The sequence below is a fragment of the Ornithorhynchus anatinus genome, chromosome 14 (genome assembly GCF_004115215.2).
Source record: "Ornithorhynchus anatinus isolate Pmale09 chromosome 14, mOrnAna1.pri.v4, whole genome shotgun sequence".
Taxonomy (NCBI): domain Eukaryota; kingdom Metazoa; phylum Chordata; class Mammalia; order Monotremata; family Ornithorhynchidae; genus Ornithorhynchus; species Ornithorhynchus anatinus.
This window is the reverse complement of record NC_041741.1, coordinates 48068821-48086382: the sequence shown is the minus strand read 5'-3', so window position 1 is coordinate 48086382 and position 17562 is coordinate 48068821. Positions and strand designations below refer to the sequence as shown.

Below are 17562 nucleotides of genomic sequence, written 5' to 3'. Positions count from 1 at the left end.
CTCACGGTGTGACAGGGCTGTCACCCATCCAAGCTGGGCTCCTGGTGGAGCAGGCCACATCTGGGGAGGGGTACAGCGGGTGAGTCTTTTACCGTGAGGCCCCGGGCCGTCGGCCAGGGGCTTAAGTGATCGATTCTGTTCTTGGCCTGCACAGAAGCCCAGGGGCAGCCAAGCAAGAGGCAGACTGGAGGAGGGGGGAAGCTAAGACCCAAGTTGGCTAAGAGCCTGAGCTGTCTGGTAAAAGCCCATACGGCTTTGCTCTGGAAGAGGAGCGGTGTGGCCCAGTGGTAAGAGCACGGACTTGGGAGTCAGGACCTGGCTCAGTGTGTGACCTTGGACAAGCCGTTTCTCTTCTGTGCCTCAGTTTCCGCATGTGTCAAATGGAGACTCGGACCCTGTTCTTCCCCGACTTAGACCGTGAGCCCCAGGAGGGACGGGGACCGTGTCTGATCCGATTAATTTTTATCCACATCAGAGTAGTGCTTGTCACGGAGTAAGCACTTAACAATTGCAATAATAATAATTAGGCCCAGTCTCCCCAGGGGTTGGAATGGAGCTCGCCGGGTCGCGTGGCTCAATGGAAAGACCCCGGGCGTGGGAGTCAGAGGTCATGGGGTTCGAATCCCGGCTCTACCACTTGTCAGCTGTGTGACTGTAGGCAAGTCACTTCACTTCTCTGGGCCTCAGTGACCTCATCTGGAAAATGGGGATGAAGACTGGGACCCTCACATGGGACGACCTGATGACCCTGTATCTACCCCAGCGCTTAGGACAGGGCTCTGCACATAGTAAGCGCTTAACAAATACCAACGTAGAGGCCCTTAGTAAGCACTTTGCGGGGAGGTTGATAATGTGGTTGTCCAAGCCCTTCTGAGGTCACATCTCTTCCAGGAGGCCTTCCCTGAGCAATCTCTTCTCTCCTCACTTTATACTCTTCCCCCAACTCCGAGCCTCCACCCTGCCACTTGAGCCCTTCTGTACCGTCAAAGCACTCACACCGCCGCGACCCCCGCTGATGTACGTCTCCCGTCTACCCTCTTGCGTCCCGCCCCCCGCCCCCCCTCCAGTTGCCTCCTCCGCCAGACTCATCTGCTAAAATAAGTCTTTCCCAAAAAAGGCTGAGAGAACGGCTGATTGTTAATTCAGAGAGAGCCGGACCGTTAGCTTCCTGTGGCCAGGGAACGTTTCTACCAACTCTGTTGGAATGTCCTCTCCCAAGCGTTCAGTACGGTGCCATACACCCAGAAACGCCCAGCGTTGATCGATTCTCCTGGAAGCTCCTCGAGAGCTGGCCGTTTTAGCCCGTCTCCCACGGGCCGCGCTGTGCACCTCGGAGGCGGCCTGGCCGCTGCCGCCCGTCGGATGGGTGCTTTTCTCCACCGACCCCCCCCCAAGAGCAGCCGGTGTAGGGAAGACCCGGACGTTAAGCGGCTAGAACGTCCGCCTCCCCCTCTAAGACCGTAAGCTCGCGTGGGCAGGGAATGTGTTTTTATCGTTCAGTGCTCTGCACACAGTAAGCGCTCGATAAATACGACGGACTGACTGAGGATGGCATTCTCTCTGTTTTCCAGGTCAAGGGTGCTCTCCGAGGATGTGACTCGGCCTCCTCTCTCCTCTTCTGTTCCGGTAAGGCTTCCTCTGAGCCTTTGTTGGGAGGAACGTTTTGAGCCGAGCGGCTGTGCCCTGCCTGTTCACGTGTCCGGCCCCTCCCCGCCTCCTTGAATGCTAGTCATTGTCAAAGCCTTATCTCGAAACGGGAAGAGCAGCGCGGTATGATATCCAAGGGCTTCTGGAAGATTAATTAAATTTAATTGTGGTGTTTGTTAAGCTCTCACTGGGTGCCGAGCACTGTACTAAGCACTAGGGGAGATATAAGTTAAACAGGTTGGACCCCATCCCTGTCGCACTGTCCTACAGTCTGCATTGGATCTGCCCCCCTTTCCCTCTGCTCCCCTTTCCCCTCCGCACTGTGCTCATTTGTATATATTATTTATTCCCCTATTTATTTTGTTAATGAGGTGTATATCTCCTTGATTCTATTTATCTTGATGATGATGATTTGTTTTGTTCTGTTTTGCTTTGCTGTCTGTCTCCCCCGTTGAGACCGTGAGCCCGACACTGGGCGGGGATGGTCTCTATCTGTTGCCGAATTGTACATTCCAAGCGCTTAATACAGTGCTCTGCGCATAGTAAGCGCTCAGTAAATACTATTGAATGAAGGAATGAGTCTGCACTTGGGATCTGACCACTTAGGGGTTTTGGGACTCAACTCATCTTCGGCCCCACAGCACATTTGTACATGTCTGTAACTTATTTATTTTTGTATTTTAAGTGGTATTTATTAAGTGCTTACTATGCACCGGGCACTAAGTGCTGGAGTAGATAGAAGATAAACAGGTTGGATACAGTCCCTCTCCCATATAGGGCTGCCAGTCTTAATCACCATTTTACAGTTGAGGTTACTGAGGCTTAGAGAAGTGAAGTGATTTACCCAAGATCACACGGCAGACAAGTGGTGGAGCTGGGATTAGAACCCAGGTCCTCTGACGCCCAGGCCCAGCTTCTTTCCCCTAGGGAAAGCTGCTTCTATAAATGTCTGTCTCCCCCTCTAGCTGGCAAGCTTGGGGTGGGCAGGGAACATGTCTACCGACTCTTTTGTGTCGTTCTCTCCTCTAGACTGGCAGCTCGTTGTGGGCGGGGAGTGTGTCGCAGCACGGTTCAGTGGAAAGAGCCCGGGTTGGGGAGTCAGAGGTCATGGGTTCAAATCCCGGCTCTGCTGCTTGTCAGCTGTGTGACTTTGGGCAAGTCACATCTCTGGGCCTCAGTGACCTCATCTGTAAAATGGGCAGTAAGACGGTGAGCCCCACGTGGGGCAACCTGATCACCTTGTATCCTCCCCAGCGCTTAGAACCGTGCTTTGCACATAGTAAGCGCCTAACAAAAGCAGGAACCGCCGTCATTATTTTTATTATTACTGTAACTAAATGCTCAATAAATACAATTGAATGAATTATTTTGTACTCTCTCAAGCGCTTAGTTCAGTGCTCTGCACACAGTGCTCAATAAATACGACTGAATTGAATGAATAAATGAAAGTACAAAGCTCTGCACAAAGTAAACACGCAGTAAATGCCACTGGCTGATCCTGTTGTTAATATACATGTGCACAAACACACGTACACATTCTCCATAGTGTTCTGAAACTGGCACCCGCCCCCCGCAGCAAAATCAGAGGCTTCATGGCAGAAGAAGAATTTGTTGCTTTCTTCCCCTTTATCCACCCTTTTCTTTTGGGAGGGTAGGGAGAGGAGAGGAGGGGGAGGGATTCACTGGTATCGTGTCTCCGTAAATCCCCTCCTTCAGGGGCAGGCAGGCAGATTGAGGGATTTTGTTGCTTCCTAGGATTTTTGCCCCAGATTATTGCTTCCATGAGGCTTGAGTATTCTCTTCATTACCTTATCTGTCTGCGGACTGTTAATTACAGCAACCCTGAAGCCGCATCTTTCTGATGTTGTGACCTCTTGGCTGGGAAACAGTAGGAATTAAACCTTCCCGCAGGTGGGTGTGAGGAGGGTCGAAGACTCAGTGCAGGAAGAGGGGAGTTAGGAAGAGGAGAAGAGAGCAGAAAGAAAGAAATATGAAAGCGGGAGCCGAAGGTGCCAGGGTTTCATCGGGAGATATCGGGGCTTTGAGGGGACCGGGCAGAAGGGGCTGGAGTAGTCAACGGGCTCTGAAAAGCTAATCGAGGTTTTCAGCTCTGCGTGGAAGCTCTCGGGCTTCGCCGGAGGCCCCGGAGGAGGGGGACTGGGAATCCGGCCCAAAGAGGGGTGGTGGAATCCGCCTCCACATTTGGGAATTGGGGAGTCCCTCGGCCCCATCATCCCAGGTAGGGAAAGCAGTGACTCGGGGGGGAAAAAGGCCAAAAGAGAAAGCAGCACAGTCTAGTGGAAAGAGCCCAGGCCTGGGAATCGGGAGACCTGGGTTCCGATCCTGGCTCCACCACTCGTCCGCTGTGTGACCTTGGGCTTGTCACTTCTCTGAGCCTTTCACTTCATCTGTAAAATGGGGGTGAAGACTATGAGCCCCATGGGGGACGTGGACTGTGTCCAACCTGATTAGCTTGTGTCGACCCCAGTGCTTAATATAATGCCTCGCGCATAGTAAGTGCTTAACAGATTCCTTAGGAAATAAAGCTCTCTGTTCTCATCTCAGGGCTGGGGTTGGGTCCTCCCGAGAGGCCATAGGTGCCCTTGGGATGGCTTGGAGCCTTCTTCTTGGAAAGCATCAGGGGAGGAGCTTTGCTGAAATGCCCCACGAGGCCTTGGCTCAAGACCCCCCCCCCTTAACCCTGTGTGCAACCCTTCCACACCCTCTTCCCGAGCACTAACCCACCCCCAGCTCCCCTTTTCTTCCTCCTGTCTGTCCCCCTCACTCGACGCTCCTTGAGGATAGGGGTCGTGTCTGTTAACTCTGTTGTATTTTCCCAAGCACTCCTTGCACTCTCATGGATATGGGCACTCAGGGCACACTATTGTTTGATTAGCTTCAAACAACCCTAACCGCGCCTGTGGGATGGAGTCCTAAGGCCGGGCCCCAAACGAGTCCGGGCCTGGGAACCAGTAGCCCGAACCCGGGCTGATACGCTGGGGGCGGGCTGGCCGGGATGTCCACGCTGGCTGCTGGGATTGGTCGTCCCGGCATCACGGCGGCTCGGGCAACCGTGCCCTCCTTCTGTCTGTGGCTGGTATAACCCTGCCCCTTCCATCAACCCACAGGGATATTTATTGAGCACGTACTGCGTGCAGGGCACTGTACTGAGCATTTGGGAGAGTACGGTAGAGCAGAGTGGGAAGGCCCGTTCCCAGCTTCACTGCCCCAGAGGAGGCCCGCGATAGGGACCGTTCCGTGACGCGGCTCAGGTCGGGGCATCGAGTCCGTAGGCCGGGCCTACCGACCGGAACTCCCTTCCCGTCCGACTTGGTTATCCGAGAGTCAGAGTAGGCGGAGCCGATGCCCGAAGACCCCACGGAGATCGCCCGGATTGTCGCTGGAACTATGAGCGAATCAGGGCTTGTGGCCTTCCGGTTTCCTTGGTGACCCAAGTCCTCTTTTTAAGGGGAATGTGAGAAATAGCCACGGGTCTTCTAATGAATGGCTCATTTCTCAGTTGAATCCGTGGACTGGCTCTGAAGACTAAGGGAGTTTGTTCCTTTAAAAGAATTGCTTTTTCATCCCTTGTACATTCTGGCCCGGCTTCTCCGTCCGGCTGGAGATGTATGGAATCAATACAGGGCCCGGCAGCCTCTCAGAGGGGTGTGACATGCATTGAAATCGTCCGTTTGGCTCCTCTTCCTGCAGGCAGAGCGGCTGGAGAGAGATCTTCCCTCGGGCGACAGATCTTTTTACCCGTCGGCATCCACTCGGGCATCAGTAACCCAAATGTTTCTCTGTCCGGAGACCAGATTTCAGCTTTGAAACCAGGAGTTTCTGTGGAAGGTATGGGCATTTCCTTTCCTCTCCCGCTCTTCCCTACTTCTCGAGTTCAGCGCTGCCGTCCTCCGGTGCGTGGCGCTCTTGGAACAGGAGGTCACGTTGTGTGACTTCTTGCCGTTCGGCCGAGGGTTTTGAAATCGGGGTGGGTCTGGGGTCCCGGGGCCCTAGCGGACCCTAGCTCGGTATTTTTGAGTCCATCCCTCCAGGTGGTCCGCTGCACGCGAGAGGGGTCCCGGGCCGAAAACCCTTGTTTGAGTTTTCCCAGTGGCGGGGCGGCGCTTCGATCCGGCCCTTCGTCCTGCCTGTGGGAAGGACTGTGTTCCTCTCCTGGCCAGTGCAGGGGGAGCCCAGCGTGGCCCGGGCCACAAGATCCGTGGGCTAGGGAGCTCGGCCGTCCGCCGGAGGGGCTTAACCGTGACTTGTGGCGGCTCTCAGAGACCGAGCCATGTGGCCAATGGGCCCTGGTAGCCAGTGGGCTGCTTGGTCTCCGGTAGCCACTACCGGCCCCCAGCTGCCGGACTTGGTTTTCAGCCCAGGATGCGTTTGACTGTCTGGGCTGGGGCCGAAGGCCCCCTGAGCTGGGCCCGGGCTCCCCACCACCCCCGTCCCTATGCTTCTCAACCTGAGAAGCAGCATGGCTAGTGGATAGAGCATGAGCCTGGGAGTCATGAGGTCATGGGTTCTAATCCCGGCTCCGCCACATGTCTGCCGTGTGACCTTGGGCAATTCACCTCACTTCTCTGTGCCTCAGTTACCTCATCTGTAAAACGGGGATTAATAAGAATATGTAATAATATATAATATATTATAATATAATAATGATGGCATTTGTTAAGCGCTTATTATGTGCCAAGCACTGTTCTAAGCACTGAAATTATGGTACTTGTTAAGCACTTACTATGCGCCAAGCACCGTTCTAAGTGCTGGGTTAGATAATAATAATAATGTTGGTATTTGTTAAACGCTTACTATGTGCAGAGCACTGTTCTAAGCGCTGGGGTAGATACAGGGTAATCAGGTCGTCCCACGTGAGGCTCACAGTTAAACCCCATTTTACAGATGAGGTAACTGAGCCACAGAGAAGTGAAGCGACTTGCCCACAGTCACAGAGCTGACAAGTGGCAGAGCGGGGAATCGAACCCATGACCTCTGACTCCCAAGTCCAGGCTCTTTCCACTGAGCCATGTTATATCCACCCCAGCGCTTAGGACAGTGTCTGGCGCATAGTAAGCACTTAATAAATATCGTAATTATTATTACCGTCTATCGAGGAGGGGATTCCCCCACCTCCCTACACACCTACCCCCAAACCCCACCCCGATTCCCGTCACGGCACTCAGTCCCGGCTGGCCTGTGGGCCCCTTGGCCAAGGGCTGTGACCACCCCCGCGGTGGCGTGGGACAGACCCGGGCTCCGCGGCCGTTTACGCCCCGGCCCGGGCCGTTGGGGCCGCCGGGGTGGGGAGTGCGGGCTTCGGGACTGTGGGGAGTGACACGGGGCACAGACGCACACGACTGCGCCCGGGTGCCTTGGAAGAGCCGCGGTTATTGATTCCGTCGTTGCCGGAACACCCAGTGTTCCAAGCGTTAGAGATGTCATCTCGTTGGGAGTCGGGCTCGGGAGAGGGGGAAGGGGGTGCTTTGGCAGTCAGTGCCGGAGGGACACGACAGAAGGCGGGAACCCGAGTGGGAGGAGAGCGGAAGGGAGGGGAGGGGCGGGAGGCCTGCCCGGAGAGAGCTGGGGACAGTGGAAGGGGGCGGGTGAGGGGGGCTCCGAGCGGGAGGCGAAGCAGCGGGGAAGCGGGCCAGCCTCCTCTTCGGGCCAGCCCAGCCCGCCGCTAATCTGGGTTCAGATTTTCTGAATCGGCTCTGGACTCGATCCTCCTGCTGCTCGGTCGATTGTCCGGCTGCTCCCAGCCCGCGCCTCGAAACCGTTGGACCCCCTCGAAGGTGTCGTCTCCTGCCGAGCGAGCCCCGAGCGAGGAGCGAACGCCCTCGGAAAAGGGGCCCCTTCCATCCGTCCCACTAAGGCCGGGCAGCTTCCGAACTCGGCAAAATGCAGAAATCACGCCGGGGATTCCGGGAAGGAGCCGATGAAGTGACAGTAGGAAGTCAGAGGTGGTTCCTTTTCACCAGTGCAGAGGTGGAGGGAAGAAATCGATACTCTTGGGCTCCTACGGGGAGCAGAGCACTTCGGAGGGGAGCACCTCCACTACAGCCTCCCCGAAAGCCGCCATAAACGGGCCAGTGGGCTCCTTTTTCCTGCCCCCGCCTCTGCAGCAATGGCTGTTTTCATTATCATTATTATCGTCGTCACGATTGTGGTGTTTAAGCGCTTATTCTATGCCAGGCCCTGAACTAAGCACTGAGGTAGAAGATAATCGGGTCGGACAGGGAGCGTATCCCACCTCGGGCTCACGGTCTGTGCGATGCAGTGACATCAGCATCTTCTGTTGCGTGCAGCACGATGTCATGTGTCACATGGAGGCCCCATAAAGTCCCAGGGTGGGGAGTCGTCCGGCCTGGTCGCCGCCAAGCAGGCGTTACGCGGGCTGGGAGACGAGGCATTCTCGCCTTTCGATTCACGATGAAGTAAGCTACGTTAATGTGTGCTTAAACTCTATAATTGGCTCTTGGAGCACCTGCGGCTCAAAATTTCATTTCGTCAGACTCTTCCGCACAAGAAAGGGGGTCCACCCCTGATTTCCTCCCTCCCCCCACCCCATTCCCCTACAAGAGATGTTTGCCCGTGGATTTGTTTTCATTCCCCTTTCTGGGAGAGGAACGGCAACCCAAAGCGAAAGAGGCCTTTCTCCGGGAAGGCGTGACTAGAAACGAGGCTCCGAATGGGTTATTTCCAGCCCGGCCCGCGATGACACCCCTCTTAGGGACCTGCTCCTTATACGAGTTCCCGGGCAGTGACTCAGCCCGTTCCTTTCCCCGTAAAGTAGGTCGTTCGGAAAGCGGTTGTAATTTGGGGCAGCGTCCGACTCCGGCCGGCCCAGTAAAGCTGACCCGTCCCCTCAACGCTTATCGGCCCTTCGGTCTTCCCGGGGCCCGAGATGGGCTCTGGGAGAGGCCGAGGCCGTGGAGGCTGCCCCGCCAGCAGCCCCTCTAGATCGTAAGCTCGTTGTGGGCGGGGAACGTGTCCGTTAATTGTTGTAATGTACTCACCCCGGTGCTCTGCACCCAGTAAGCGCTTAATAAATACGGTTGACTGACTGAAGCGGGGCCTTCCCGTGGGAGGGCACCTGGCCGTCCCTCTGGCGGCCCCCTCGCCGGCGGCCGGGGAGCCGACTGGTCAACTCTGCTTGGGAAGGAGGGGGTGTCCCCGGGATCCTTGGCAGAGGCAGGGGCGTGCCCGGGCTACGGCTGCCCTCAGTAAACTCTCCCGAGCCGCGGGCCGGGGCATATCTCTGCGGATGCCCTCTCCGGCGCCCCTGCCACTTCCTTATCCTCTCTACAAGGCTTCCTTAAAAGCCGAACACTCCCCTGAGAGCGCGTCCTCCATCAGAGGGCCCAGGCTTCCTGTTCCTGAATGACCGCTCCGCCTCCCCCTGTGCTCCCTTGCTCCAGGCTCCGTCAGCCCGTCCCGCCTCTGTCGTCCCAGTTCCGACATGGGGGTCTGTGCTCTTTTGGCTGTTCGGCTGTTTGGTGGAAAACCGGAGTTCCCCTTTCTCCCCTCCCCGCTTTCCTAACCCTCTCCCCATCAATCTGAGTGATGCAGGAACTGCTTGGAACTCCCTCCCCTTCAAATCCACCGGGCTGCGGTCTTCCCCATCTGCAAAACCCACCTCCTCCGGGAAGTCTTCCCCAGCGAATTCCCCCCACCCTAAGGTGCTCCCAACCCGGCAGCCCCGTCGGCGCCAAGATGGCAGCCGGCGGTTAGTTTGGTGGTCCGAATCGACCTGCGCATGCTGCTGTTTTCAATTCACCAAATCATCTATTTCATCCATCTCACTTGTGCTGGGACCAGTGTATCTTTGTTCTTCCTTCTCAAACTATCAGTCAATCAATGATATTTATTGAGCATTTACTGTGGGAGAGCACTCGGGAAAGTACAGTACAACAGAGTTGGTGTACGGGTTCCCTGCCCACGACGAGCCTCCTCACCCCACTACTTCTAAATACGATTGTGGCTGCCCGGAGTCTCCTAATAGGTCTCCGAGGTCGGGTACCGGTCTTTTGCCTCTTCGTCCTCCCCCCGGCACCAAGCCCAGTGCTCTCCACTCAGTTGGCGCTCAGTAGCTGCCTTTGAAGGATTGAGGATCCAGTGAGGCTGTTTCTGGGGCCAGAGCATATAGAGAGGTCAATAGGTGATCTCTTGACTGAGTGAAGCCCTTCCAATCCTGGCCCGGATCCAGTTTTGATGCCTTGAGGGGTTTTTTTTGTTGGTTTGTTTGTTTTGGTTTGGGTTTTTTCCCAATATGGTCTTTGTTCAACACTATGTGCCAGCCACTGTACTAAGCGCCGGGGTAGATACAAGCTAACCTTGTCCCTGAAGTGAGCCACAGCAAGACCTAGTGGAATGTCCCCGGGCCTGGGAATCGGGACACATGGGCTCTAATCCCTACTCCACCATGCCTGCTGTGTGACTTTGGACTAGTCATGCCACCTTCTGAGCCTCAGTTTTCTCACCTGTAAAATGGGGATTCAGTATCTGTTCTCCCTGTTAATTCAGTTTTGAGCCCCGTGTGGGACAGGGACTGTGTCTGACGTGATTACCTCGTGTTTGGCCCAGAGTAAGCACTGAACAAATACCACAGTCTTGATGATGATGACGATTGAAGACCATCTCAGCCATAAAAGATCAAGAGAATGGAATTCATTTGGGGTTCTAATCATTTCTTAGCAGCAACCTCCATCACCAGAGCGTACATTTCGAAAGGGATCTCGCCTGGGCTGGCACGGCCCTCAGAACAACTTTTCCCCGAAGAAGACTTCCTGGATGCTGGGGATTTGAGCGTCGACGTGGTGGTGGTGTCCCCGGGCTGGGCCGGGCCGGTTCGGCCCAGGTGGGCTACGATGTTCAATCGTATTTTCATTTAGTCGTATTTAATGAGCGCTTTCTTAGTGCAAAGCACTTATGCTAAGCGCTTGGGAGAGTACAATATAACAATAAACGGACACATTCCCTGTCCACAATGAGCTTAGAGTGGCCGTGCGGGGGCTAGGAGTCTGTCATCCAGTGCCTCTGTCCTTGGAGCATCAGGCAGGTTCTCAGGTGGGCTACGCGCAGATCCGTTTGGAGCCTTGGGCCCAGGACCCCAGGATATGGTCGGGCCTTGGCTGTAGCAGGGTAATTTGCCTCTCCCAAGGTTCGGAGAGTGAGACCGTACACACGTACACACAGATGCGTCTTCCTCTCGGGCTTTTTTTTTGGTCCCGCTGGGGCCATGGGAACAGCCCGTGAGTCCGTGCCCCCGCCCAGGTTGAATAACAAGGAGAGTTCCTAAGGCATCCGGATTAACTCGGTCCCACGACTCTGGGCTCCGGCAGGCTTGGGCTTCGGCATCAATGCCGACCCGGGAGAAGAGTCGTTGGGAAGCCGAGATGCAAGGGCACAGATCAAGAGCCATCAGCCTCATCTGTGGCCCATCCAAGAAGAGAAAGGCATCAGGGGTGTCCGCCAAAATTAAGCAGCCCCGAGTGACGGCACTCCTCTCCTGAGCAGGGCTGCAGCTCTGGGTGGCTGTGAGCATTGGACCAACTCCCTCGCGGACGATAACATCCCTCCCCTCCCCTGGCCAGCAGGCATTTACAGCGCTAACCCAGGCGCTATTACCGTACAAATGTTGCTGGGCCATTCTAAAGAGGGAGGCCCATTAAATTTTAAAATCCTCCAAGGTGGGCACCACGTCTTTGACTCTTACTGTGCACTCCCAAGCTCCAAGGATGCAGCTCCGCCCATAATAGGGGCTGAGGAGGAGAAGTGGACGAGACTTGGGTGGGCGCCACAGTGAGAGCCCCGGCTCGCCCCACCTGGCAGGCCACTGATCTTGCCTCCAGTTGCTGCTGCATTCCTGTCTCCGGGGCAACACTGGCCGAGGAGGGCCTACCTGGGGGCCGCTGATGGGGGTGCCTCACTGCGAAGCCCCCACAGCGGAAAGCTGTTGCAGTGAGAATCACGGCAGTGCCCGCAATAGCCCGGGGACCCTCGCCACCGCAGCGGGTCAACCATACCAGTCTGTTCCACCCAGGGCTCTGTATCTGACCTCAGCAGAAGGTTGTGGATTGTGAGCCTCTTGAGGGACGGAGGCCGTCTCTGATTCCCACCCCTGTCTACTCGCCCAGCACTTAGGACAGTGCTCTGAACGCTTTAAGCCATCGGTGGATATGCTCTTAGTTGCTAGGCCTCTTAGAGGGGCCCTGTGATGGCTCCCCTTCTGGTCCCACCCATGAGGATGGACCATCCAACACCTCTGCCTCTCCACTCGCCAACGCCCCCCTCCCCAGTGACCCTGCACAGACTGGTCAGTGGATCATCCAGACCCCCGTGGGACCTGCCGGTGTTTCCGGCCACACGGCTTCCTGTGGGGATGGATTCTCTGGGCACACTCCCCGGGGGGCTGATAATAATAACGATGATAATTGTGGTATTTGTTAAGTGCTTACTATGTGCCAGGCACTGTACAAGCAAATCAAGTTGGACACAGTCCCTGTCCCACGAGGGGCTCACAGTCTCAATCCCCATTTTACAGATGAGGTGATTGAGACAAAGAGAAATAAAGTGATTTGCCTAAGGTACCCCGCAGACAAGTGGCAGAGCCGGGATTAGAACCCATGATCTTTGGACTCATGAGAAGCTGGGCCTTCATGGCAGGGAACCACCAATCCATCACTCGGGAGTATTGAGTGAGCACCTATTATATCCAAAGCACTGGACTGAGCACTTGGGAGAAATCAGTAGTTGTCCGTCCGTGTCCCAACGGAGGAAGAAGCACTGCGCGATACTGGGCTGGAGGGTGGGGCTGTGGAAGTTTGGGTTTGGCAGAGGCCTGCCTGCTGTCCGTTGCCACGGGGCCTGGATCGGCACAAATACAAGAGGTTCCCAGGGCACAGGTGGCGGGCATGAATCCCGACCCAGGGCCTCAAAGAAACACCGCCAGATTCCCAAAGGAATGAGCTCACGGTTCTGGAGGGTCACGGGACCAGGGTCTTCTAGGTCGTCGGGACCCTTGAGTGCGGCTCGGGGGCTCAGCGGCATCGCAGCGGAGCCTAGCGGCAAGAGATCAGGCCTGGGAGACGAGAGACCCGGGTCCCCAGACTCCAGAAGCACGCGGGACCGTGCTTTCTTCACCTGTAAAATGGGGATAAGGCTCACAAGTCCTCTAGACTGCAAGTTCATTATGGGCAAGGAACGTGCCTACAACAGAGTTAGCATTGAACTCTCCCAAGCACTTAGAACAATGCTCTGTCCAGAGTAAGCACTCAGTAAGTGCCATTGATCGATTAAATGATTGATCATGAGCCCCATATGAGACAGGGACGGGGTCTGATATCCCGACCTGCCGTCTGGTCCACCGTCTGGCATGTAGTCCGTGTCGGTATCGTTCTTGTGACATGGGAGACTGGAAGCTCGCTATGGGCAGGGAAAGTTTTTGCTGATTTTGTTGTATTATGCTCTCTCAAGCGCTTAGTATAGTGCTCTGCGATTGATCGATTGGGAGAGTACAGAGGCCCAGGTCGCCGAACTGGAGGTGGCCCGAGAGCATTCCCTCCTGTATTCTCGGGCGTCCCTCCTCCTGGAGAGGAGATCGTCGAGAGTGAGAGCAGTGAACGATAATCGGCCGATCTCCTCTTGCCCCCCAGCTTGGCAACCCCCAGCACCATGTTCTGGAAGTTTGACCTGAACACCACATCCCACGTGGACAAGCTGCTGGAGAAGGAGGACGTGACGCTGCACGAGCTGATGGACGAAGATGACATCTTACAGGAGTGCAAGGCCCAGAACCGCAGGCTGCTGGACTTCCTGTGCCGCCAGCAGTGCATGGAGGAGCTGGTCGGCCTCATCACCCGGGATCCTCCCCTGGACATGGAGGAGAAAGTCCGCTTCAAGTACGTCAGCCCGCGGGCAGGTTCCGGGCTGCCGAGGCGCCCCCGGGGGTACCAGGGAACCGGATCCTGGCCGAGTGGAGCCAGCCGCCGCTTTGGGTGAACCACGGGGGAACACCGGTGCCGCTGGGTCCTCTCTGAGTTTCCTGGCAGCCGGTGGCGGGTTTTTACCTCAGGACGGCCGACCCGGAGGGGAGGGCCGAGTCCCACTGCCTCGGGCCGCCCAGGTCCTCGGGGAGTCGGGGCGGGGTGTAAGGGAGCTGGTCTGGTGGCGAGGCTAGAGTCCCGCTGCCGTGGGCGGCCCGGATGGCCGCGCCTCTTTCTTCAGGGATCGGCGGCGGGGGTCGAGGCGGCTGGGTTGGCGGGGAGGGCCCAGTCCCGCCGCTCTGCCTGCCGGCTCTGGCTGCCAGGTTGGCAGTGGCCTGGGGAGGAGCTAAGATGGCAGCCCAGGTGCGAGAAGGGCCAGGGGTCTGGCGCTCCCTGGGGGATGTGGACCCTCCTACGCAGCTGGGGCCGGGAGCCTCCAGGGCCTCCCTGCCGAGCACAGGCACGTTCCAGGATGCTCACCTCCTGGGCTTGCGCTTGGTGGTGGGCCCCGGCCCCCGGCCCTGACTCCGACCAGCCCCGGGCCGTACCACGTTCTGCCTTGGAACTCGCTCCTTCAAGTTGCAGTAATGGACGTGAGCAAGTACTTTAATAGAAACCCAGTGGTGACATGTGGGAACTTTCTCCAAGGCCTCAGAGCGCTTTGGTAGGGCAGGGCTGGGGAGGGGAGTCAGAATTCTGGCTGGGCGTGGTGAAGGGAGGTCAGAGGTCATCCCCTCCCCGGCCACTCGGGCCACCCCACTGAACGGCCCCCGCGGGCAGGAGGATGGGGCTTTCGGCTCTCGCTCCTTGGGTATTTGTGCTCGCTCGCACTGGGCCGGGTTCCGGGCAAGAGCAGCAGGGTTCCATCCCGCTCCCTTCCCCTCCCTCCGGCAGCAGTCAGGCTCCCTCCTGACTCAGAGCAGGATTGGGCTCCAGGCCCCCAGATGGGAGGGATTTGGTGAGGAGAAGGATATACAGGATTGAAGTAGGATGTCAAGAAAGGGTTCGGTCAGGGCCGTTAGCCCTCCCAAAAACCTGGGAGGTGGCTTCCTCCGGTCTTCAGTTATAGGGGAGATTAGAGAGTCGCACTCACCCGGGGCCATTACAGTGGGGACAGAACCACGGCAGGGAATACAGCGGGAGGGATTTAGGCCTTTTAGGATTGCTTTTAGGAGTCGGGATTGGGATTTCTCCACGGCTTCGGTTTGGCGGTGCGGGGTTAGGCCTCGAGTAGGTGTTGACAGCGGGACCGGCAAGCTTAGAGGGAGGGGCTGTCCCCATCTTGGCATCGCCCTCGAAGGAGCACCCAGGAGTCCCCACTTGATCCGCAAAGAGCACAGCGCGTTGGCCGCGTGTGCGTCGGGGCAGGAGCCCCTTGAGAACGGCAGTCACCGTATCCGTTCCGGACGGTTTCTCCAACGATGGTTTGGCTCCCTAGGGAACATGAGAACCGGCAGGTCCCTGAGGACTTCCGGGCAGGTCTAGTCTCACCCCCAGGGCTTCGGGTCGCCTCTCCCTAGATATCCGAACACAGCCTGTGAACTCCTGACCTCCGACGTGCCACAGATCAACGATAAACTCGGCGGGGATGAAACTCTACTGAATATTCTCTATGACTTCTTGGATCACGAGCCGCCCCTCAACCCTCTTCTAGCCAGCTTTTTCAGCAAGACCATCGGCAACCTCATTGCAAGGAAAACAGAGCAGGTAACGCCAGACTCGGAGGCCTGGCTGGGTCATCTGACCAGCTGGTCTGTCAGTGGTCCTTGAGGGTGGGGGCTCTGGCTGACTTCCCCTTCCCCTTGGGCTATCCCCCAGCCCCCCTCACCCAGTCCGGCACGGGCGACGTGGCCTCCTGGGGCCGCTCGCTCGGCCTTCCCGACGAGGTCGCTCATTTTTGGTCTGTCAACAGTCTGCCGGTCGGAGAGCCGAGTTAGCCGCATCCCGGCATGGCCAGAGGGGATTAGCGGTGACAGCTCCGAAGCCCCGGACAGATTCATGGGTGGTGGTGGTGTTGGGCGGAGGCCTGGGACAGTTTGACTGGAAATTCAGGCAGATGGGCATGGGAGGCAAAGAGGAGGTGAGCTTGAGTTCTTGGAGTGTTGTCTGGGGTGGGATAACGGGGGAGACTGTGCACTTGCCTAAAGTCTTGTCTGGGATTCATTCAGTAGACATAGACTTGCAGAAACTCACACCTCGTCCCCTTCTCCCCTCCGGCCCCTTGGACTCTCCTCTAGGGGCCACAGCTTCCAGGCCTGGGCGCTTTCCACTAGGCCCCACAGCTTCACCTCATGACTTTAGGCTCTCAGAACTCTAGCTGCTGCTCCTCTTCCTCTACCCGCTGCTCTCCCTCCCTCTTCCTTCCCCCCCTGCCCCTGCCTCTCCCACGGCCACATTACGGTGCTCTGCAGAGACCCAGGTGGAGATGGCCGCATCTTTGTACAAGGAGACGGAACGGGAGCTCTGCCCGAGGGGTGGGGGAGTTGACCCTGTTGGCCTTTGCCCCAGAGAGAGCTGAGGAGCTGTTGGTTTTCCGTAAAGGTCACATGAAGGACATTTCTCGTTGCTCCTCTCCTCAAGTAAGGCATGATTTTTTCTACCTCCTCAGGAGCAACTGAGATCTTTCCCCTTATTAATGCCGACAACCACCGTCGCCATCCCCTAAGAATTTGGGGAGCACCGGCCTTGAAGGAAGCAGTTTTGGGCTCTGGGGAAGGATGAAGGGAGCAGGAGACAGGATCCCTGCCCTTCCTGCCACGACAGCCAGGGGAAGTCAGGACACACAAACACACACGGACGAGACGATAGGGTTCCCGCTCTGAGGACGAGAGACTGGTGGAGGAGGCCAGACCCTCATCAGACACAGTTGAACAGTCAGCTAGAAAAAGTAGAAAAGCATCAGCCACAGAAGTGACCCTTCTGCAGTCATTTGTCAGGCTGTGACCTCTTGGCCCTGTGACTATACAGACACCCCGAGGCTCCAAACTCCCTGGAGAGCCAGAGGAAATGTTACGTGGTTTCCCATGTGGGAGCGGAGATGCCGAAGGATTTTGTGCCTGTCCCCATTGGGGGTCCCCTAGAGATGCGGGGGAGAGATGAAAAGGGGCATCCGCTTTGTCCGAACGGGCAGGGGGCCCCATCCATCTCCCCGGCTTCTTGGTCCCTCTCGATCATGGCCGTGACCGGCCCTGATTTCAGCTAGCTGGACGCTGCCCCTGTTGCCCGTTAACGACGCATCTGTATTTCAGGTGATTGTATTTTTGAAAAAGAAGGACAAATTCATCAGCCTGGTACTAAAGCACATTGACACGTCGGCCATGATGGACCTTTTGCTTCGTCTCATCAGCTGCGTGGAGCCCGCCAGCCTACGCCAGGAAGTGCTGAACGTACGTGTTTGCCCCGGTGGTCACCCCCGTGCCATCGAGGGATGGAGGCGTCGAGGGGGAGGGAGCGAGGGGAGGAACGTTCTCCTCGAGGAGGGAGAGAGACGAGGCTGCCCTCAGTGGGTCACTTTCAGGTTGGAGTTCTCCGATTCCGAGCCGGCAGAATAATCCTTCAGTGCGTAGCCCGGGCAGATGTAGTGCCCTCTCCAGTTGTCAACCTCCCATCTCCTCCCCACCTCTCAGCTCCTTCCCGGTTCACCCGGCGGGCCACAGGCCCCATACTGCCCTCCAGCTCTGTATTACTCATGGGGGTTTCCCCCTGCCATAGCCGTTTGGGTGGGTGGGGGACTGGGGGGAGGGGACACAAAGTCGCTGCAGCACCTGCAAACCTCCCCAAAACGGCTCAGTTTCCAGTGAGTCGCCCCAGAGAGCAAAGCAGGAAACCACACTTTGTGAGGAGGGAACGGTCCTCAGCTTCACATTCTGCTGCAGGTCAGGAGAGGGTCTGGTCTGGGAGCCCTGGAGGACAGGTAACAAGCAAACAG

At 57.0% G+C, this 17562-nt stretch overlaps 1 protein-coding gene across 3 annotated transcripts in view; it reads left to right on the top strand.

The window, feature by feature from the left end:
- Positions 1-17562, top strand: part of PPP6R2 (protein phosphatase 6 regulatory subunit 2) — an 84812-nt gene that overhangs the window by 36560 nt on the left and 30690 nt on the right. For all 3 annotated transcript variants that reach the window (XM_029079415.1, XM_029079413.2, XM_029079414.2), the window contains exons 2-6: positions 1572-1626; positions 5359-5496; positions 13305-13550; positions 15155-15341; positions 16883-17020. In XM_029079415.1, the coding sequence (XP_028935248.1) occupies positions 13324-13550; positions 15155-15341; positions 16883-17020 (552 nt within the window). In that variant the 5' untranslated portion in view covers positions 1572-1626; positions 5359-5496; positions 13305-13323. The remainder of the gene's footprint in view (positions 1-1571; positions 1627-5358; positions 5497-13304; positions 13551-15154; positions 15342-16882; positions 17021-17562) is intronic.